We start from the raw sequence: 24,196 nt of genomic DNA, 5'->3' as shown, positions 1-24,196 counted from the left end.
TTTCGTTCGCATACTCTGGGCACACCAATAATACATGGTCCACAGTCTCTGGGATGCCACAAGTTGAACATTCCGGTGAGTCCATCTGTCCAATTAAATGTAAGTACTTGCGCGTGAAAGCCATGTTTAGACGAAGTCTATGTATCAAGCATGCCTGATGACGCGGAATATCACGCGGAACATTAAATTTAAATGTTCGATCGAGCCTTCTTAGACGGATGTGTCGGGCGTCTGGTTGAGCCCAATAAGCTGCTGTAGCAATATTCATACAACTCTTTAGAAGACACGTCGTATCCGCCCTTGAAAAAGGCACAGCTGTTTGGAAGCCATTGATGAGTGCGCTTTTCGCTTCAACATCGGCCTGCTCATTCCCATGGAGGCCGCAGTGGGCAGGGATCCATTGAAACATTATCATGTGGCCTTGCAGCTGGGCAGATGTGATGAGCTCCATAATGTTTAGTGCCAGGGACTGATAGGCAGTGTGGCATAAGAAGTTTTCCAAAATTTGTAATGCAGTCTTCGAGTCCGTGAATATACACCATTTTTGAGGTGGTTCCCCGCATATATAGCGAATAGATTCCCGAATGGCTACAAGTTCGGCAGCGGTTGATGTAGAGGTATGTCCCAAAAGGAAATGCAGAGTCGTTTTCTGAGCTGGTATGACCACAGCTGCAGCGGATGCCTGTGCTGACACAGATCCATCGGTGTATACGTGAATATAATTGGGATATTCTGACCAGATGTGTGCCAGAGTAAGTTGTTTGAGTCCACTAATTGGTACCATTGATTTCTTTAGTATTCCGGGAACACGAAGGTTCACTAAAGGTTTATCCATCGTCCATGGTGGTTGGGTGGGACGATATGGGAGGGCATATCCTGTCGGTACTTGCGACTGATGGCAGCGGAGTGCACTTGTAAAACTGCAGTCCGGCCTCTCATCCAGAATCTTGCTGAGTGGGTGAAAACGGTGTCTTGTAACTGCTAGTAAATATACACGAAGTGGTTCGTGTGACAAGTATATGGACATTGGGCGAGCGTGTGCCTCTTCAATTGTGCCTTTGTTAGAGGTGCATCTGGGCAGTCCAAGGCATATTTTCAGTGCCTGCGCTTGCACGCTCTCTAAAGTCCGCAAGCAGGAAATGCTCATACTAGAGAGTACTGGGAAACTGTACCGGATGTAGCCAACAAACAGAGCCTCGTAAAGCCGTATTAAGGAGCGCTCAGTTGGACCCCATTTGATTCCAGCTATGTAACGAAGTACATGGCAAAAATTTATTAGCCTTTTCTTCACCATAGCAATATGTTTCGACCAAGATAGTCGGTGGTCAATAATTACTCCCAAGAATCTGTGCCTGGAGACGTATGGTATTACGACTCCATGAAGGGTAATCGGGTATCGGCTGACACATTTTCCCGTAAACGCGATTACTGCACACTTTTCTGCCGCTAAAAATAAACCTTGACGCCGTAAGTACATCGATGTTGATGACACAGCTCGTTGCAGTCTCGTACGTAGTTGTGGGCGCGTCGAACCAGAGGCCCAGATGCAGATGTCAGCATATGCACTTATGTGGATGTTAGTTGGCAGTTCACTCACCAGGCCAATTAGCGCAACGTTAAATAAAGTTGGGCTGAGAACTCCTCCCTGTGGAACTCCACGACCGACCTGAAAGAGGGTAGTATCTCCTTCAGGCGTAGTCATGTAAACAGAGCGGCCGCTGAAATAGCTTACAATCCACAAGTACAGCCGGCCACCAACTCCCACGTCGTCAAGTCCATCAAGAATAGCTTCATGGAAGACGTTGTCGTAAGCTCCCTTTATATCTAAAAATGCAGCAGCTACTAGTCGACGGTGACGCTTTTCGTGTTCTACTGTCGCCACAAGGTCGATGACGCTGTCAATGGAAGAGCGTCCGCGGCGAAATCCAGTCATCATATTCGGATAAAGATCATTACTCTCTAGATACCACTCAAGTCTTGCCAGCACCATGCGCTCCATAACTTTTCCAACACAGCTTGCTAGGGCAACTGGCCGGTATGAGGTATAGTTCGAGAGGAGGCTTTCCAGGCTTCAAAAGAGCAACCAGGCGGCTAATTTTCCAGTGTTCCGGAATAGTACTAGAAGCCCATATATCATTGAAATAATTAATTAGTGCAGTTCTACCATCCTTGCCTAGGTTCGATAAGGTTGAATAAGTAATCCCGTCAGGACCAGGTGCAGATGAATGCCGACAAGAAGCAAGAGCGGCGTCTAATTCAGCTATTGTAAAGGGCACGTCGTATTGATCATTCGGCGAAGGTGGTGCAAAAAACCTCTGAAATTGGTAACTGTGCCTGGTTTGTGCCCACAACCATTTTACAAAAATCTTCAGCTACGTCAACTTCATTACGGCGTTGGTAGAGGGCCAGGGCTCGAAAAGGGTGCCTTTCTCGCGGAGGTGTGCGCAAGCTTCTCGCAACATGCCAGATACGCGACAGGGGCTTACGGGGATCCAGTGATGGGCAGAACTGTCTCCAACGTTGTCGTCCTAACCTCTCCAGGTGGCGCAAAACTTGTCGTTTAGCTCGGCGAGAAAGTGCGAGATCTTGCGCGGATTTTGTTCTTCTGTACTTCCTCTCAGCCCGCCGACGGATCGCGCGAAGCCGCTCGAATTCCACGTCGATGCTGGACACTGACACCGGCACACTAACATAGCGAGTGTTCTCACTGAGAGAGGAAGTAATGAGTCCCTCTATTTGAGATGGTGACTGGAGGTCCACGCTGGAAGTCTCCACCGCTGCCCTAAAGGCGGGCCAGTCTGTGTATTGCACACGAGGTGAAGTGGCAGGTGCCAACCACTTGATGCATATGTACGTTGGTATGTGATCAGCTCCCATGTGTTTCCACATCACTACACCAAGAAACGGAGGGATGGAGGCTTCTGGAAACAAACGCCACATCCAAGCAGCTGCTGTAAGTTGTTCCGCGTAGAAACGTCGGTGAGCCGTCGTTTATATTGACGAGATCTTGCGTATGCATAAAGTCTGCCAGGTCTCTTCCTCTATTGCTCATTATGGCACTACCCCACTGAGGGTGGTGAGCATTAAAGTCCCCCACAATAATACGAGGAGCTGCACAACACTGGATTGTTGAAAATAGATATGATTTGTCCAAGCCATCCCTCGGTGGAATATAAGCGCCAATTACAGAACATACTCGTCCTTTCAGGGTTAACGTCAAACAAATGTAGTGGTTCGTGTTGTGGGGCTGCAGAGCATGGCGGACGTGCGCAATGTCTTGGCGTACACATACCAGCACTTTGCTTGTTTCGTCTGCTTCTCTAGACCATAGCAGAACATATCCAGAAAGGCGGAAAGCAGCCGGCATGTTGGGCTCACTGATCACAATCACAGGAAAGCGGTACTTCTGTACCCGCTGTCGGAAGTCACTCAGCCGACCACGCAGGCCTCGGACATTCCATTGCATCACTACACTGCGGCGCAAGTGCATCGTCACAGAGGTGGGGTTAGTTTGTCGCGCCATTGTGAATTATTTCAATGCCGCCAAGAGCGGCTCAAATGCGTCCAAAAACTGAACAGCAAACTTTGCTGTTTGCGTGTTGATGCTGGAGAGCAGCACCCGCATTGAACGAACCAGCTGTTCCAGCATTTCTTTTACCTGCTGGCTGTCGGGGTTGTCAGAATTTTCAGTACGTGTTGCAACCAAACTGGGATGAAGCCTGGCGTTGGCCTTTGATGGTAGAGCAGGCCACTCAACATCAGAGGCGGTAGGTAATACAACAGCTTCTGTCTGATCCTTGGCCTGTGACACTGTCTGCGACATTACAGCAAGAGTACTCTTAATGGGATTAGACTCAATCTGTTGTGGCACCTGAGTTGACGTTAACCTGAAGTTGACTTATCCAGGCTAGGCTTGCCTTCCGATTCCTTGTGTCGGCGTCGGGAACGGTGCTTGCGACGACGAATAGACGCGGCCGCTTCTTGATGAGTCGAGTTATCTCTCACCATCTTTTTTAGTATACGTTTTTCGTTCCGAAATTTAGGACAGTCCTTAGCCGTCGCTTCATGGGAACTCGAGCAGTTCGCACACTTGACAGTCTCCGTCTGGCATGTGTCATGAGGATGCGTACCGCCGCATCGACGGCAGGATACCTCGTTTCGACAAACGGCGCTCGCATGTCCGATCTTGTGGCATTTGTGGCACTGAACAGGTCTTGGAACATACATCCGAACTGGGTGTCTCACATAGCCCACTTTAACGTGGGATGGGAGGGATTCAGTTTCAAAGACTAATTTAACGCACTTTGAGCGGCCGAAACGATGAACATCCACAATGCTCGCCGTAGATTTGATCAGCGTGCAGAGATCGCTTTCACTTATCTCGGGGTCAACGTCGGTGATTACACCTGCAGTAGTCGTTTTCCCATGTGCAAGGAAGGAACGGACCGGCATGTTGCCTAGCGCACCAATTCCTTTCAGCTTGTCCACTGTAGCCTGGGATTTGACACCGACGGTCAGGACATTCTTCCAGGGATTAATCCTGACTTCGTCAACTTCACCGGGAACCAGCTGGTCGAAAAGCTGGGTCAGCTGTGCTGTCTCTTTATCACATTCAGATTCGCTGTTGCCGTTGTTGGTACGAAGGCCACGGAAAATTTCCCTTGCTTTTCGGCATTCTTCTTTGGTGTCTCACTCATTACTGATGTTCGGCGCAGCTTCCTTTTCAGGCGGCGCGACTGTGCAGGCGTGTAGCTATTGTCAGAATTCATCTCAGTCACTGTGGAGTCATCTGCCGAGTCTGGAAGCTCCACGTCCGCGACGTCGAGGTGACCCGTCGAGTACGCCGTAGCCTGTTCGATGGTGGCGGGTGGGCGCAGGGGTCGTGCGCCTGCCATCCCGAAGGATGTCGAGATCACAAATAGCTCACAGCGATATAAAATCCAGAAAAGTGGAAGAGCGCTAGCTTCAGACGTTCGGAAACCTCCACTTCTCGGCGGCTGCCAAGGTAGCTCTTTAAGCCATTTGCAGTACATGTATGGGACAAATTCCATATTTTTTCCATCTTCATCAGAAATGCCTTGTGCCTCGTGAGAAATCGTGTAGAAAGTTTTAGTCATTTCAAAATAAACTGTGTTTACCTGACAGAATTAAATACGTGAGGGCAACTGTATTCTTGAAACGTAAGGATCAGCGCTCGGCACCGATTCTAAAAAAAAAAAAAAACACGTAATCTGGCTGCGAGCTTTTTCTGCATTCGAAATGGGTTGCTGTACGAAACGAATTACTAGCCTCGATGTGAGCACTTTCTCTTGGTCCTTCCAGCTAGTCTCTACTCTTATGTCTTCCGCGTAGTGCATGACGACGTGGCGGCTGGGCATCTGAGTAAGGGCACCTGAGGAATTGATGAGAGCGCTCAAGTATGAGCGTGCTGCCGAGGCAACGGGGCAGCGATCGTTAGTCCTTTGCCCCGTAGCAGAAAGTACTAGTTCAGTTGAGGGCTGCCCCTGCCGGTATTAGACGAATGCGGAAAGCCAGGACGAGCGAAGCGTTGCTAGCTCAGGGCAGGGAGCGGCAGAAACTGATAGTGCAGCCCCGCAGGCGCAGCTAGAGGAGCTAGCGTTAGAGGGCGAGACGAACTGCACGAGCATTGCCTTGGCGCGGATGAAAATTCGCGAAGATGTGGAGGAGCCCTTGGCAGGATCAGCTATGGCTAACTGAACGAAAAATGAACCAGACATTTCTGTGAACAACTCTTTGCGGTCACACGATAGCTAACGTTCACAGATTCACCTTGCTCCTAACCGTCCATGCAGTGCGCTTCGCATGAATATCTCGCCGAGATTATCTTTCTCCGTATTATAAAGAAGAAAGCTGTCTACCCCGTGCTTCTTTCGGGGAAGTTGAATCCATAGAACATCTTTCTGTCTGCTGTCAGCAATTCGTACTTCGGAAAAGGCCACCTGAAGATCCCGCTTCCCTTGTCACTACCCGTTTTGCTATCGTTTGGGGCGAGTGCCGCGTTGTTGTTGTTGTTCTCCTCTAATGTGATGGCACATACACACACGGGGTGATCGGCCAAGAATTGGGGTGCAGAGATATTAGATTTTGAGATGTATAACTACATCGAAAAAAAAATAATAATAATAAATGCTAGGGAATGGAAAAGGAAATGTAAATATGATAAACCAAAATATATAAGAGTAAATACTAACACACGCAGTAGGAGAATAGTAAGATTTATATGTACAGATTAAAACTTCAAAGCATATTAACCAGGTAGACGTTTTGTTTCTATTAAGAAGTTTTGAATGGCGTGGAAAACATACCTGTGGCTGTACCCAAGCATGATGGCACCGAACAATAATAAAATTTGGCTGCTCAAATTAAGACCCAGCTGTTGTAACGGCTTCTCTAAGTACCGCTTTCTCAACATGGTAAAACAGCGGCAAAATATCAAGAAATGGTCTATTGTTTCCGGTTCCCCGCAGAATGCGCAGACAGGAGAAAGCGCCAAACCAGACCTGTGCATATAGAAATTTAGGGGCGGAATACGACAGCGTAGCCTGGTTAGAGAGACCTCAGTCTGCCTTGATTGACATGATTTCCTATTCCAGGAATACTTGAGGTGCAGGTAGTCATCCGAGGATAAAATAGATCCAGACTGCGTGCTTAATAAGGCACGCCGCCGAAATCGTGCTGCTGTTATGTACGCTGTTGCCGGGAGGATGGGCAATACAGGGCCGTTCAGAGAATCTTTGGCTAGTCTGTCTGCAACCGCATTGGCTGTCACATTGCTGTGTCCTGGTACCCACGCTATATATGTATGAGGCTCAAATGTGAGGGGAGCAATGAAAGAAAGGTGTTTAAAATTGGCGAGTCCATATTCGAAGAAAGCCGCGTGCAGAGTAATTCCTTCTCCTCAACGGTAGGGTCCCGCAACTTCTTTCTCGTCACTGGTTGCCTCTCAGCGGATTAAGCGGCGATTGTTACCGCTTACCGGAAAGCGTGGCGTGACATGGTCTATAGGGTCACGAAGAGTCGGACACGACTGAACGACTGAACTGAACTGAACTGTTACTTAAGGCTGGAAATAATTACGTTGAAAATAAATAAATAGTGTTAGCATTGTCATGCTGTCGTCTCGTGGCCGTGTTTACGGTTGGTTTTGTGGCTGTTAAAAAATAAAAACATGACATGATGCAACCTAAAGGGGAACACCCCCCAGGAAAGATATTGGTAGCTTATTTTAATGTTGCAATTTAAAAATCAAATTCAGGAAAAATGTTACAAACGCAGGATTCGGACATATATTTCATTTGCTAGGTGCTCAGGAAAGCAACGTTAATCCATTGCGCCACTGAGGCAACGAGTACAGCAGGCTTTAAATATGCTGTTATTCATTTTTTCAATATCTCCGCTATCTGTCGCCAGGTGACGTTGCTCAGAGGACCCAACCACTGAGAGAACGGAATCACACACGAGTGCCATAGGATTTGTATTGGGTATGTATTTGGATTTTTCCATGATTGCATACATTCTTTGAGATAGTTTTTTCTCAAAATCGTATGATTGTCATCTTACTCCAAACATTATTTTTGTGTTGCATCGTTGCATTTCTTCACAATCCTGCTTTGCGCCTATCTTTCTCCCGTAATTTCCGATAGAAATTTTCTTGTGTACGACGCCGCACCTCGGCCAATGCCCCCTGGTGGGTCCATGCCGCGTTGAAAGAGGCCAATGACAACAGCTTATCACTTCACGACGAAGAGGACGACGAAGGACTGCAGAAAAATGGGGAGGTCGCAGAAGGCTTTGATTCCGTCCCGGTGTGGCCAATCCGCCTCGCGACTACATGCACAGCAACGCGACAGTAGACCGCAGAAGCCGAGTCGAGACAGTCTCACAGGTACAGAAGAGTCAGAGATCGACCACCCCGTCTCCAGTACCAAAAAATGCTTTGTCTTCGTGGTGACATGCGCCGCCATGTTGTTCCTGTTTAGTGTCGTCCTTCTCACGCTTGTTATCAACTCCATGACACATCGGGCTCCGCAGGGGGAAGAACTGAGAAACCTGCCGAAGACCCACGGCTTTTGCTGCGAGACTGAAGTCATTCAAGTTGCGTCCGTTCTCAACGCCACTGGTGACCCTTGCAGCGACTTCTACAGCTACGTGTGCTCTACGGCAGCGCTTCCGGACTCCAGCTACGTTTCGCCCATGTTTAGGGTGCTGACCAAATGGCGGCTCGCGCGGCTCCTTCGCAAGGAATCGAGGCTCAGCGCATCTGGTGAGCTGCTCACAGTTCTCCGTAGGGCAGTACCTGCGTACGCGCCAGACGCGACACCTCAAGGCGTCATATTCAACTTGATATCCGCCATAGCTGCAGCAGCAAGACCTGCTTTGACTGCACCCGACTTGCGCCGAATAGTGCGCTTCTTTATGGAAGCAAGCATGAGGTACGGTCTTCCGTCGGCCGTTTCGTTTGCTGTTAGGCCCGCCTCAGCTTCCCATGATTCATCCTCGATGCTTAAACTGTCGAGAAACACGAACTGCGGTCCAACGCTGGAGTACTGGAACATGACTGCAGCTGCAGCCGTCGACGCCTTCAACAAAATTTTGAATGTTTCTGTGGACGTCGAAAAGGTGGTGGATTTCGGCCGGGCTCTTTCCAAGCTCGGTGGTAGTAAAGATTCTAACAGCGTTACGAGTGCTACCATGGACACGGCTTTCTTAGCGCTACCGCACGACGAATGGGCTGAAATCCTGAAGGAATTTGTGCTTCCCGTGTACCCGAATGTAAGCTCTGTTCATCAAGTTCAAGAGGAAAGACTTGGCGACATTCTCAGTGCTATGGCAGACGCCGGCAATCACCCCGTGTCAGCTGCCTACATTGTTGCGTGCACAGCACTGAACGCTTACGAAGCGTTGCGACCCCTGATGAGTTACCCGCCAACGTGCGAGCAGCTGGGCGTGTGCGAAGTGGAGGAAGTCTTCAAAGCAGAAGTCATATCTACGCAGGAAGCTGACGGTTACATTCGGGACTATTTCTCCCATGTCGTCGACACAGTTTCGACCAAAGCTTTAAGTTCTTTAACACCAGGACTATTTTCCCGGAAGGACAGGGCAGCCGTCATTCGATACTTAAAGAGAATGAAGCTGATGTTGCCGAAAGAGATAGCCTGTTCCGATCTGGTTGTTCCAGAATATGACCCCGAAAATTCTTTTGCCCAAAATCTGCTACTTGCTCGTGCCTACAATTACGACCTAAGGAAAGCTCGAAAAGCTCGAAACATTCCCAGCGCAGAGGACCTGTCCAAGCCAGAAGTGATGAGGCGTGGAGATACTGTCTTCGTCCCTTCCAACTTATACATGCTGCTGAAGGTAAACGCGAACCTACAGGACACCATTCATATCCCGACCATTGGTGTGGGCATGGCCACAGAAGTGTGGTCATACCTCATGGAGAGAACAACGTGGTCGCATGAAACTTCAAAGAATATTGAGGCTCGCATTCACTGTTTTGGAAACGGTAGCAGCTCAGTACAGAAGGCTAACGGACGGTGGCTGAGAGCATACAGTATGACATTAGGACTCGCTTCGGTCATCGATTCACACAGTCAAGAAGGCTGGGGCAACAGCTACAGAGTGGGCAGGAGTATCTTTACTGAAGGACAACTGGCATATCTCATCTGGGTCTATAACCACTGCGACTCATCACAAAAAGCGGTGTCCGAAGAGGATATTAACCTGGCCATGAAGAATTCTCCAAGCTTCGCGGAAGCGTTCAATTGCCCGGATAATTCGCTCACGTTACCAAAGAACTGCAGCGCCAAGCCAAGAGCTCGTACGTTTACCTAATCAAACATGCAGCACAGTAAGATATTTGCCCGATTTCGTATCATGTCCATTTTCAGTGATAAATGATTGCCAGCTGCTTGCTGCAGCTTACATTTTAGCATGGCAGCCAAATGCGAATTGGTGAGGTCGCACTTCGGTTTCGTGCTGCACAAACTCCCTGGCATAGAGTCGTAATCTACAACAATATCTGGAAGACCAGCCGACGTAGATTAAAACCCAAGCTTTAACCAAGCCGTACATTCAGGGGTGGTCAAAAAGTTCCCAGGCCACTTAGAATAGCCGAGGAGCTGCTGCTCTCCATGCGCGCCTTGTCGTGCACCAGCGGCAAGGGGGGTCTTCCTCTCTCTCCTGATGGCAAAGCAGTGATAAAGATAATGCGGCGCGCGTCTTCGCTCTTCGCGATTCATCTTCGGATTCCGCTATAGTGCATCACGTGGCACGGCAGACCGCTCGCGGAGTAAAGCGTGACGCTGCCTTCAATATTTGAGACATATCTTTTTTTTTAATCGATATTTATTGCCTCAGGGCATCAGTAGGGTATGAGATGAAGGATGAATAAATGACTAAATGAATGGAGAAAGGTTGGCTGATTTTATGATGTCCAGAAGTGAGCGATGATGAGGTCCCTGCGTCCAAGTGATGTATGAAGCAGGATTGGTTGCTGAAAGGCCAGCTATGCTCAGGTGCCGGATTCGGGTTGGTTTGAGTGCTGGGCAGTCCCACAGCAAGTGGTGGATGTCGGCCTCACTATCTTCGTTTTTAAGGCTTATTGGGGTAAGATATAATGTGTTTACCGTAACATCAGCTTTTTTTGCAGCGCGCGGAGCCATCATTGTGCATTTTCGGGTGCCATATATCTCGAATCGTTTCATTTGGTGGAAATCTACTACACATGAATTGGGGAAGAACACGCAGTGTTTGCTTTTGCTTCTAAAATATTTTGGTTACTGCGATATTTCCAGTTCCATCCCTCGAGCATTGTATTAGCAAATTTGTTCCACGCTGAAAACACTCAGCAGGCACGTGGTGACTCACGTATGTTCGAGTGCTAGCCCGAGTTGTTGATGCTTCTGCGAAGTAGTAGTAGTAGTAGTAGGAGTAGTCGGAGACTTTATTGAGGCGCAAGACTTAGGCGCCTATCTGCGAAGGAATTTCATGGATTAGTACGAAGTAGGAACTGTCAGGGCTACGTTTGCAGCACTTGTGCTCGCCTTTAATTCTGCTCTCACGAGAATAAGAGTGCTTTGCATTATTGTCAGAAAAGAAGCGGGCAGCGAATGCTTTTCAGAAAACGCGGTCATGTAACCAATTTTTTTTATATTTAGTGAAACGCTCTTCAACCGATTCCTTGATTTTATTTCCTGTGCTTCGCGTCGTGCGAGCAGATAACTGTCGTGCGAGCAGATAGCTATCGCTGTGGAATGATAGTCAATATTTGTGAATACCTGTATTTGCGGTCGGCCTTGCAACCGGACTGTTGAGAACTCGTTGTTCAAGCATGTGGCGTTCCGCTCAAGAAGGAAATGAACGATTTGGTACTTAGGCAGTCATGCGCATCCTTAGTGTATATATATATACAACATGGAGGCTAACCAAGGGGGTTCTAAAGTTGACAACCTAGAGGGCTATAGAACGAAAAATGGTAGGGGTAACATTAGGAGATAGGAAGCGTGCAGAGTGGGTCAGAGAAATAACTCAAATTACCGACAATCTAGTGGAAATTAAGAAGAAATGCGCATGGGCAGGACATGTAGTGCAAAGAGAGGATAACCGATGGTCGCTTAGGGTAACAAACTGGATTCCAAGGGAAGGAAGGCGTAGCAGGGGGTGGCAGAAAGTTAGATGGGCGGATGAAGTTAAGAAGTTCGCAGGGGTCAAGTGTATGCAGCTAGCACAGAACCGGGTTAAGTGGAGAAATATGGGAGAGGCCTGATATATCATCAACCTGATAGTCAGGCTGATGATATATATATATATATATATATATATATATATATATATATATATATATATGGGCTTACACTCCTACGTCGTCACTTTTGAATTGCCCAGCAAAACTACATTCCATACGATGGCAGTAAAATGTCGTTAAAAGAGGATACATGGTCATGACGATGCTCTTACAGTTGAATGAGCGACCTGCGCCAGAGAACAGTTAGCTTATGAACATGTTCAAGTCAGTAGACACGTGTACCTTACGAAATAAACTGTGAACTATACATACCGTGGCACGCACACTGTACACGTGCTACATTTACGAACTGCTCGCTAATAGACAACTTCTTGCTTAAGAGAGCAAATATTGTCATGAACACATGGCTCCTTTTTCGTGAAGCTGCTACGGCATTTTATGAACGTTTCCTGGGCAAAGATAAAAAGACAACGCAGAAGCAAAAGCATTTTGCTTTCAGAGACACGTGCTAAATATCAGGAATGCGTACGACTGCGCAGGCGTGAAAGGAGCAGCTAATTTCACGAGTTGAACGCAACATGGAATAGCACAGAGACGTCGACAGCCCAAAGGCAACTCCCACCGCAAACACATCCCAGAAAATACAGGTAATCACAGATGTCGATTTTATGCCTATCAGGCGGTGACGAATATATCGTTCCATTCGGCGAGAGGCGAGAAGGCACAGGTTCTAGAACGTCTCGCTTAATTTCAAGAATTTATCGACATTCCCGCGTGCCTTAATTGAAAAGCATACGTTGGCCGCTTACTTCTGACATAATGGCAAGATACTATTTTCCATATCTGGAGAGCAGAAAGACGAGCGCAAACGCTGAAAACGTAATCCTGATAGGTAATACTTCATGTAAATGCATAATTAGCTTACAGAATGTCTAGCTACACGGCATAACTACCCAGCCTATACGCGGGACTTCACATGCTTTACTTGCATATGCTGAGAGAGAATTAAAAACAACCCAGCAACCAAAAGCCTTCAGAAACGCAATAAAACAATGCGTGCTCTGCGTCGATTCGATTGTAGTAAATTTAAAGTAAATGAAACAATTAGAGATGTATGACAAGAGACAAGGCGCAGTGGCGGCTTCGCAAGCTGCGAAATAGTTGATCTCATGATAAGCGCATGATATAGAACGCCAATAAGCCGAAAAGTACGGAGAAGCGTCGAGCTAAATATTGACGCCAGAATCACGCTTCACTCTGGCGAACTGTCGTCTGCCGAGACATGCATTGCAGCACAGTGGAATCCGAACTAGGAACCAGGAAACGCGAAGGTGCGCCACACTATGTTTTTCATGCTTTGTCACCCAGGAGAGAGAAAAAGACCTCCCTCTCACGCATACCCTCCCCAGTGGTGCGTGGCAAGCATTTGATAGCAGCGCCTCGATAGCAAAGAGCCGCCGCTCCCCAGCTATTCTGAGCGGCCTGGGAACTTTTGGCCACCCCTGTAGGTGCCTGCGTTATTTATTAGTTGCATGCATTACTTTGATTCCGTTGGGCCCGGTCGGTTCGATCCCCATTTTGGAAGTGCTGCCCAGGTTGGCAGCTAAAACAGGCGTTTTGGAGACGTACACACTCATTTGCATGAAGTCAACCTATCGCACGAACACCCGACTGACATAGTTATGAAGCCTCGCTTTAATAATCCTCACGAACGCGCCTGTATGACCTAGAAATATCGTGTTCGATTAGAGTGTCCAAGGGCCCTGATGGATTTGATGGCGTTCTTCTGACATCATAGGTCGAACCTCTAAAAGCGCAGTGGGGAGGATGATTACAGCAACAGCTTACAGCCAGTTGCATCTGTGAAAGTGCGTCACATCAGCTGCAGCCAATGAGATGGAGAAGTGTCCGCCCACTGAAGCGGAGGCGTCGCGCCATATGTATAACTGGTAGAGAGAGTGTGTGTTCCGCGGGCCCTCTCTCGAGGCTAAGCAAAACTAAACAAAGTTAAGCAAAGGTAAACAAAGGCAAGACTATCGGCACGTAAGTCGCATTTATACCAGCTAGGTAAATCAGGAGCCATTTTAGAGTGCACGTTTGCGGCAAACCTTGTGGTGCACGCGAGAAATAAATTTAGTCGACGATGATGGGACGTCATAAGCTTTGAGAGACTTTTAAAATAGGCTTTTATGTATTTGTGAGCCAAACCGAATTAATTTGCAATAATGAGAGCAGCCGAAGGAAGTAGGTTTGAACTAATGCCTCAAATATCATCTTGCACATTACGAAGACACTTCTAATCCGATTGCCTGCGGCTGCGTTTCGATGGAGGCGAAACGGAGTGGCGCCCGTGTGTTGCACGATATCATTGCACGTTAAAGAACCATAGGTGGTCGATATTTCCGGAGTCTTCCATTACGACGTCTATTGTAGTCCGAGTCGATTTTGGAACGTTAAACTACAAACAAACCAAACCAAACTTCATTTCTTCTTGATTGCTGGCTTCGGACAAAACAGCAGCGTACAAATATGTTTGGTACAAAATGCTCAAAATCAGTAGCTGACGAGTCAACCCAGGTGCTCAGAACTGTTTTGATGAACACAAATGTTCTATCAAAAATTGGAATTCTTGACCAAGATATCAATATTTTAACACGCCATATAACTCAAGCGCATTTTCTTTGATTTGTCTACAGGGCGCGCATTCTCACCATACGTGACAAAATTTACTTTTGAAAAGTTAATAAATTACACTTCTGTACCACTTCCGTATATTAATGCAGTTACTTTCAAATTACTTGCTGGGTTTCATCCATGCTTTCCCGCTAGATTCCATCCCAGGCAACTATTCCCTCCCTCTTTTCTGCAGCATGCACTATTACAAAATTGAGACAACCAAAACGAAACAACAAAAACAGATAACTGGTAGAATGCTCGTAACTCATTTAAGTTGCGACATTTGAGTTTAAGACAAACGAGCAGCGAACCCAGCTTCGTGTATTTCCAGAGCTGTCTCCACTGCTTGAAGCCATTAGAAATGTTATTTATTGCTTCCGTAAGTGGTCCTAGGAATCGAAACACGACACCCTGCACTCAGAAATTTTCACGTTATAAATCTTACAAACTTTCAGCATGAGGGAAAGCGTAATTATGACACTAGCTTAGCTGATGTGTTTAACAACCTTTTTGTTCAACAAGCATCTCAGAGTCAAATTGGCAGTAGTCAAGATTACACTGCATTCTTGAAAGGAAGCAACAGCTCATAATCACTTTTTTTTTTGCCCCGACAAACTGTGCAGAAGTTTTCTCGTGTATGATTACAATTGAAAAATAGCAAGTCAGTGGACACAAGTGGCCTCCAAATAGCGCCCATTAAACATGTTCTTCACCTTATATGCCCAGCCATTACGCATATTTACAATTTAATATTATCTACCGTTGTATTATTTATTTGTACATACTATCAGTCCATCTGGACTAAGATAGGAGTGGGTTTGACATCAAAATTCATAAACGCAGGCCAGTACGATAAAACAGCAAGTACAGTCAATAAAACACGGTTCATAAAATACAGTCAATGTAATGTACAAATTATGTGCACTCCTGCGTTAAATATTTGCATATAAGGGTAGCAAATTGCTCTCGGGATTGAGCGTTCACAACGTGGTTAGGAAGGCTGTTCCAGTCGGATGATGTGGCAGGAAAAAAAGAGTATTTAAAACAGTCCTTAAAAAATTTTTCTACTTGGACGTGTTTATTATGCTTATTACGAGTGACGCGCGTCTTTGCTTCGTTTATGCATCGTTCTTTCTTAACCAGGACTAAACCATTTATTACACAATAAAACAAAGTTAGTCTTTTTTCTTTTCGTCTGTGGGAAAGAAGAGACATCGGCTTGAGCATAAAGAGGGGTCACTGAATCCAATCGTCGATACCGGGAGAAAATGAGCCGTAGCGCCCGTCTCTGTATCTGCTCAAGCTTAGAGACAGATTTTTTTGTGATATGGGTCCCATATTTCCCATGCGTAATCAAGTAAAGGCCGTACAAGCATCTTGTACGGTATCAGTTTTGTGTCCGTAGAGGCCTGTTTTAGGACGCGTCTAATGTAGCCTAATCGCTTGTTTCCCTTCGCGACAATGTTGTCAATATGTTTTGCCCAGCTAAGATTTGAGGTGATGGTCACGCCGAGGTACTTGCATTCATTTACTCTGGAAAGCGGGCTACCTTGCAAGCTATACACATAGTTCAGGGGCTCAAGCTTGTGAGTAATTGTCATGCAAACTGTCTTGTGTGGGTTTAGTGACATCTGCCATTCCGTGCACCAATTATCAATTTGGAGTAGATAATCATTAAGCTGAATTTGGTCATTAACGGATCTGATTTCATGGTAGATAATACAATCGTCTGCGAATAGCCTCGCTTTTACTGGTGAATCCCGGATCATGTGATTAATGTATATCAGAAATAAGAGGGGGCCAAGAACTGACCCCTGGGGTACACCTGATCTAACCTCGCAACAATCGGACCTCTTATCCCCGATGACAACATACTGTCTGCGACCTCTTAGGAAGTCCTCTACCCATCGAACTACACAGTTATGTCCCAAAACAGTTTTTACCTTAATTAGAAGCTTTCTGTGGTTAACCTTGTCGAAGGCTTTTTTGAAATCTAAGAATATAACATCCATCTGGCCCCTGCAATCAACCACTTTACAAAAATCATGACAACATTCCAATAGTTGTGTCACTGTTGACAAGCCCTCCCGAAAGCCATGTTGGTATTCACTAAAAAAATCATTGCGCGTTAAGTGCTGGCGAATATGTTTTGATACAATATGCTCTAAAAGCTTACAGCACACTGATGTTAGTGCTATTGGCCTGAAATTTGAAACGTTAGCAGCGTCACCATCCTTAAAGACTGGGGTAACCTTACCAATCTTCCAATCATCAGGAAGCATACCTGTGGCTAAAAATTTCTTAAAAATTACGAAGAGATACCTGGCCGTCCATTCAGCGTACCTCCTTAAAAATAAATTCGGTATTTCATCCGGGCCTGCAGCCTTTGAAGTGTCTAGCTTCAGCAGTGAAGCCAGAATTCCCTCGTATGACACTTGCAATTCGTCTAATTCGGGTAAATTGTTATGCGACGCAAACTGTGTCGGTTCTCCGTCATCCGAAGTAAAAACACTTGCAAAGAACCCATTGAAAGCCTCCGCAATTTTAGCCTTATCCTCAGTGAGACCCTGATGCGTATTCATTTTTGTTATTGGTGTCTTGGTTGCCGACAAGTGTCTCCAAAACTTTTGGGGAGATTCACGAAGATATTTACTCATTGTGATGTTGTAAAACTTATGTTTCGATTCTTTAATCATTAATTTCAACCTTTCACTTAATGTCGTTAAGTCCTCACGTAACGCCGGGTTCACTGATCGCCGCAACCTTGCTTTACGTCTGGACACTTTTCTTTTTAGTTGAAGAATTTCTCTCGTAATCCACGGATTGTGGATACGTTTTTTCTTACATTTCAAGGGTACATATTGTGTTATACATTTGTGAACAGTTTCTTTGAAAGTTAGCCATAGTTCATTTATGTGTGCGGACTCATCGTGGCTTAATTTGTCAAAGTAGTCATAACGGTAGCTTAATTCGTCAAATATGGTAGTGTCATCAGCTCTATTGAAATCTCTGTGGTATGTCAGGTGTTTTTGCGTACAAGAGAATGGACCTAACTGCAAAGTTACACTAACTAACGAATGATCCGAGATTCCAGGTAGAATGGCAACTTTGTGCAGCCATGATGAGACACTGTCTGTTATGAAGACTAGATCCAGAACCGATCCAGCATCACCGTGAACACGAGTAAGCTCCCTGACTACCTGTGTCAGCCCGTGGGAAAAACACATGTCAACAGCAGCTATCCCAGCTTCATTCTCATCCCAGCTTCATTCTCCCGTGAACCCGGTTCCATTTCATCCCATTTTACATCCGGAAGGTTAAAATCTCCAGCAACAACAACATGTTTGTGCTGTGCGCGCAGGTCATAAAGAAAATCATTTAGCTTATTAATACCGTTTGAACCGGACCCAGGTGCACGATACACAGCCGCTACAAACAGCTCTTTTGTTCCTAAAACGATTTTACACCATAATGTTTCAATGTCGGTCATTTTGCAAATGAATGTGTAATTAATAGACCTTTTAATGAAAATAGCTACCCCGCCCCCTCTGCTGCCACGGTCGTTCCTAAGCACGTTGTAACCAGGCGGGCATATTTCAGAGTCACGTACATCATCGTGCAACCAGGTCTCGGTCATGACAACAACATCAGGGTCATGCTCAATGAGCACATGTTCAAAATCAACACACTTGTTTACAAGGCTACGAGCGTTAAGATTCAGCAGCCTGAACACTCCGTCATGCGCAAGTCAATCCCCTACGTGAGCCACTGGCGCTTTATCAGATAGCTGTTCTTTCCCACGACAGCGCCGGTTTGTCGCTTCGCCCACGCGTAAGTTACACCATTTATCTTAATCTTGTCGAAAACAAGTGTAACTTTTTTTCAACTTTTCCTATCGTTTACTGCGCTGCTCCAAAGACGTTGTCGTCTTCTTCTTACTTCGTATGAAAAGTCTTCGTCAATAAAGATCTTTGTTCCTTGCAGTCTGGTCCGGTAGCGCAGTATTTCTTTCTTTTTGTTATAATTCCCAAGCCGCACAATGACTGGTCTCGAGTTTCCCGTAGAAGGCTTTCCAATTCTATGTACCCGTTCTGCACTCGTCACTGCTACGTTAAGTTTTTGCGCGAAGACTCCCGCAATCACTTTCTGCTTCAATTGTTCCTCGGTTTCATTTTGTACCTCAAGAATGCCCCGGATCACCAAGTTCTTACTGCGGCTGCGATTTTCAATGTCATCAAGCTTTTTTGATACGCCCCCAACACTGGAGCTCAAATCTACAATTTCATGTTTAGCCTGCTCAATCCTTTTACATTCTTCTGAGGTCTTCGAAAGCCCCATTTCTAGGTCAACGAGCTTTTGCTTCAATTTAGCTATACCCTCTTTAATTTCATGCTGCCCGTCCAAAAGCATCTGCATCATACCTATTATGTCACTGTCAGGACCTGGATTTGCTTCAATATCCCCGCAACACTTCAGCAACAGTGCCATTGTGTCCCAAAAGTCAGCAATAATTACACAAAGTGCCTGTGGGCTTGGCAGCACAAGTAGACCACGACAGTCGTCTCTGATAGTAGATATAAAACGCTTTTCACCAACCTGTGCGAACAACAGAAGAGGGTTGGTCATTGTTGTTGTCAAACCGGTGCCGCCAAGCCCACTGACGGTACGACGGAAATCCCGGCCCGAAGAAAACGGATGGATGGATGGGTGGATGGATGATAGTGGCTCTGCCCATTGTATCGGACGGCAGCTTGCGCCGCCTAGCCAAAAAATTAAAATAAATATATTTATCTCTTCCCCATTTTTAGCTTCTAATTCGCCCGTATCTGCCCCCCTCCCTTTTTTTTTCTCTCTTTATTCTCTTGACTTTTTCCACCAATCCTCTAACCTCTCTTTTGTTATCAGAACGCGTTCCTCATCCATTCGTCCATCTTCCCCAGCAAATCCCAGCGCTCTCTCCAGGTCTGCCGCTTTTTCCGCGGGAAGAGCAGGACGAAGTTTTTGGCACCTTAGAACAACATGTTCCGTTGTTTCCTCCTCAGTTCCGCACGCCGCGCATAATATATCTACTTCCTGAAATTTTTTCCTGTACGTTTTTGTTCTGAGGGCCCCTGTCCTAGCCTCAAACAGCAATGAGCTCCCTCGTGAGTTGTCGAATAAACTTTCTTTCTTTATATCCTGTTTTCGAGTTCTATACATACCCAATGCTGATTTTCCTTGCATTCTTTCCTCCCACATTTTCCTTTCTGCCTCCTTTACCTGCTTTTCAATGCTGCTGTTTTGCTGCGGTGTATCTCCAAACTCTAGGTACTTAAATCTGAGCTTTCGGGTTCTGTTAGTCCATTTCGTATTCAGGCTTTTCATGAAGAGGTGCTTGTACATTTTTCGTGCCCACCTTGATTCCTCCATTTCGGTTAGTCTCTGATCATATTTTAGTTTGCTAATTGCCTCTCTAACCTCAAATGATGCCCAGCCCATATCTCCCTGGACTCCTTCATTAGGTGTGTTGCCATGTGCTCCCAATGCCAATCTACCCACCTTTCTCTGTCTGATTTCAAGGCCTGACTGTACTTCTGATTTCATGCACAGGACTGCATTTCCAAAAGTGAGTCCTGGTACCATAACACCCTTCCATACCCCTCTAACAACCTCATACCTGTTATAATTCCAGAGGGCCCTGTGTTTCATAATATCCGAACTCCTTTTCCCTTTATCTAACGTAATTCTTTTATGCTTTTCTAGGTAATTTTTTCCTTCGTTGATCCATATGCCCAGGTATTTATAGCTCTCCACATGTTCAACCTTGGTGCCTTTTATTTCCAGCACGTCCCCCCTTTCATCATTAAATACCATTATTCCTGATTTTTCGCTGCTAAATTGCAGTCCCAGCTTTTCGCCCTCTTCTCCACAGATCTTAAGCAGCTCCTGCAACCCATCCCTCTTATCTGCCAGCAGTACAATGTCATCCGCGTACATCAATCCTGGTAGAACTTGTGTTACTTTCTGTCCTTCCTGCATATAGCTTGCATCGAATCCCATATTACTTTCCTCCAGGCACCTTTCCATTTGGCTCATGTATATCATGAAAAGCAGCGGTGACAGTGGGCACCCTTGCCTAAGCCCCCTTTTTATTTTTGCTGGTTTTGTTGTTTCCGTCTCTCATACTATCACTGCCTCATTATCTGCATACACTTCTTGTATGAACTGAACTAGGTTTTTATTCAGGCCATATTCCTTCAACTGGTCCCACAGTTTTTTCTGATCTACACTGTCGTATGCCCCTTTAATATCTAAAAACGCTATCCATAATGGTCTCTGACTTGCAGCTGCTGTTTCTATACACTGGGTAACCACAAATAAATTATCCTCTAGTCTTCTGTCCTTGCGGAAACCATTTTGTAGTTCTCCGAGGATATTCCCTCCTTCTGCCCATTCCTCCATCATTACTTTTACTAACTGCATTGCTACCCTGTATATAACTGATGTAACTGTGATTGGCCGATAGGACTTTATGTTATCTCTGCTTCCCTTGCCTTTGTATATTAGTCTCATCCTGCTTAATTTCCAATCTTTTGGTACTTGACCGCCCTTTATTGTTTGTTCAATCAATTGTCGCAATTTTGCTTTGCTTTTTTGTCCTAATCTGGTAATCAATCCCATGGGTATGCTATCTGGTCCTGTCGCTGTTCCCAGGGGACCTTCCGTTCTATTCTTTCCCATTCTCTTGCTGTCATCTCCTTGTATTCTTGCTCCTCGTCCCTGTGGTCCTCATTATTCTCCATTTCTTCTGCGGCATTCACTTCCAGACTGGCAAAGGCTGTTTCTATTGTGCGCCTAACATATTCCTGTGTTTCCTCTCCCTCCACTCTTTTTCCTTCCTGTGTGATCAGTGAGTGTTGGGCCCCTTCCGTCCTTTTTGCTTGTAGCCTTATGTGGTTCCAAAACCTCTTTGCAGCATTTTTATCTTTTTTACTTATGTCCATCATCCACTGGACCCCAGCTTTTCCTATTTTGATTTGGATTAAAGTTGACGCCTCCCTTTTTCTCTCAAGGTACTCCTCCCATTTGGATTCTACTTCCCTTGCTGTGGCTCCCCTCTTCTTTGCTAATCTGTGCTCTCTGGATGCCTCTTGACGCCTCGTTATGGCTGCTTTAACTTCAGCATCCCACCAGCTTTTTGGTTTATATTTTCTCTTTCCTCTTCTAATCGTCGACCGCCGGCAACTTGGCGGGAAAATGCCTGTGATGGTCAAATTTGTCGATCTTGATAGAGGAATTCTGGTCTGGCTTTACTGTGAAGAATTCACCGCTGGCCTGCTCTGGCGAAGAACAAAGCAGCAGCAGCACCTGTGCGAACAACAGAAGAGGGTTGGTCATTGTTGTTGTCAAACCGGTGCCGCCAAGCCCACTGACGGTTCGACGGAAATCCCGGCCCGAAGAAAACGCCCCCTCTGTTGATGTCCATTTTCCTGGCGTTGTCCAAGTGAAATCGTCGACCGCCGGCAACTCGGCGGGAAAATGCCTGTGATGGTCAAATTTGTCGATCTTGATAGAGGAATCCTGGTCTGGCTTTACTGTGAAGAATTCACCGCTGGCCTGCTCTGGCGAAGAACAAAGCAGCAGCAGCACCTGTGCGAACGACAGAAGAGGGTTGGTCATTGTTGTTGTCAAACCGGTGCCGCCAAGCCCACTGACGGTACTACGGAAATCCCGGCCCGAAGAAAACGCCCCCTCTGTTGATGTCCATTTTCCTGGCGTTGTCCAAGTGAAATCGTCGACCGCCGGCAACTCGGCGGGAAAATGCCTGTGATGGTCAAATTTGTCGATCTTGATAGAGGAATCCTGGTCTGGCTTTACTGTGAAGAATTCACCGCTGGCCTGCTCTGGCGAAGAACAAAGCAGCAGCAGCACCTGTGCGAACAACAGAAGAGGGTTGGTCATTGTTGTTGTCAAACCGGTGCCGCCAAGCCCACTCCAAACTGCTACCAAAGAACTCCAAACTACACGAGTGATGCCGGTTTTTAGAAGTGACGGCAAATCTTTGATCCAAAATTACCGCCCTATATCTATATTACCGGTATTCTCTAAAGGTATAGAGAAGTTACTGCATGGTAGAGCCTTGTAATTCTTTAACAAGCACAATCTTCTCCTTGACTTTCAGCGCAGTTTTCGAAAGAATCGATCTACAGAAACAGCGCTACTTACACAGAAAGAAATAATAATAGATAAATTTCAAAATAAGGATCTAGTTGCTGGCATTTACATAGATTTCACAAAAGTGTTACATAGATTTCACAAACCTATGGTATCCGCGGAAAAGCACTATAGACTTAATGGAATCATACCTCTCCCATAGAACACAGTATGTAGACTTAAAAGTTCCTTGTCTTCAGTACAAAATATCTCCACAGGAGTTCTCCAGAGAAGCATGTTGGTTCCGCTTTTATTTTTAATTTATCCAAATGATATTGCGCACTGTGAACCTAATAGTACATTTGTATCCTACGCCGATGATACTTCACTGTTATCTCCGGGAAATCTTAAGATGATATTGAAGAAAAAGCAAGCAGAACAATTTATGCAATAAATACAAGGGCGAAAGCAAATTTTGTGAAGATGTTGTACTTGCCGAAAGGGAAGGTATTGTTAGGCCACTCAATGTATTTTTAAACCTTGATCCTGTGGAGATAATGGATTCTGTCAAAATCCTTGGTGTCATATTTTCAAAGCACTTGACTTGGAATGATTATGTTGATTATATTAGATCTAAAATATCCTCAGCTGTCGGAGTTATATCGCGCTTGCGCAACATTCTTCTTGTCAAAATTAGGCTGTTGGTGTATAAATCTGCAGTTCTGTCTCTCTTACAATACTGTATTATCGTTTGGAGTACCACTGGTATCACGGACATGACCAAGTTGCATCTTCTCCAAAAAAGAGCTGTGAGATGTGTTGCTGGTGTTCCTTATTGTTTCCCTACGAGTGACCTCTTTCTAAAATACGCAATCCTGTCAGTCTTCGCTTTACACGAATACAGACTTTTAATGAGCTTCAAAAATGATTCGCGGAGCAATGAAAAATATGTTGGTAATTTGGTAGAACATGCAAAAAAAACACCCATAATCCACAAACCAGAAATAAAGAAATGGGATTAGTTCCTACACCTAGAGCATATTACTCAGAATAATCTATCTCTTACACGCTGCCAGTGCTATTAAATAAACTAAACAAATAAATGTACGTCTGACCCTTCCCAGCATTCAAATACCGTTAAGAAAATTTTTTTTGAACAAGTTTATGTGATGAAGTTTCATATATTTTTGTGTTGGTACTTTTTGCTTCTTTTTTCAATTGGTGCATAGCGCTAAAAGGACAAGGACACAGCGAGACACACAGGACGGGCGCTATCTCGCTGTGTCTCGCTGTGTCCTTGTCCTTTATAGCGCTATGCACCAATCGAACCATCACCAACTCGCCCACGCTTCCACTCTTTTTTCAAGTTATGTTATCTTCTTTTCTGCTATAATGTATAGCGCAGAATTTATTGCCGCTTGTCTGATGCAATGTCAATGTGAAAAACGGGAGCAGGACCTCTGGCAAGCTTCCGAGCTTTTAGTTCTGTCTCCTTCTCTAATATAGAGAAAACAAAATGCTGATTGATTGATTGATTGATTGATTGATTGATTGATTGATTGATTGATTGATTGACTGATTGATTGATTGATTGATTGATTGATTGATTGATTGATTGAT

At 45.6% G+C, this 24,196-nt stretch overlaps 1 protein-coding gene across 3 annotated transcripts in view; it reads right to left on the bottom strand.

Moving 5' to 3' along the window:
- LOC146200151 (uncharacterized) overlaps nucleotides 1-19,130 on the bottom strand; it is a 66,562-nt gene extending 47,432 nt beyond the window's left edge. Inside the window, exon 1 of one of the 3 annotated variants that reach the window (XM_084595386.1) lies at nucleotides 19,040-19,130. Coding sequence is in view for 2 of the 3 variants with exons in the window: in XM_084595387.1 (XP_084451513.1) it covers nucleotides 19,040-19,069 (30 nt within the window). In the remaining variant the exon portion in view is untranslated. The remainder of the gene's footprint in view (nucleotides 1-19,039) is intronic. The other 2 variants (XM_084595387.1, XM_084595385.1) reach the window with 2 other exon arrangements.
- Between the last annotated feature and the right edge of the window lie 5,066 nt (nucleotides 19,131-24,196).

The sequence above is a fragment of the Amblyomma maculatum genome, chromosome 2 (assembly GCF_055883805.1).
Source record: "Amblyomma maculatum isolate TAMU_Amacu chromosome 2, ASM5588380v1, whole genome shotgun sequence".
Taxonomy (NCBI): Eukaryota; Metazoa; Arthropoda; class Arachnida; order Ixodida; family Ixodidae; genus Amblyomma; species Amblyomma maculatum.
Note: the sequence above shows the minus strand (reverse complement) of the source record. Positions and strands in the feature narration are given on the sequence as shown.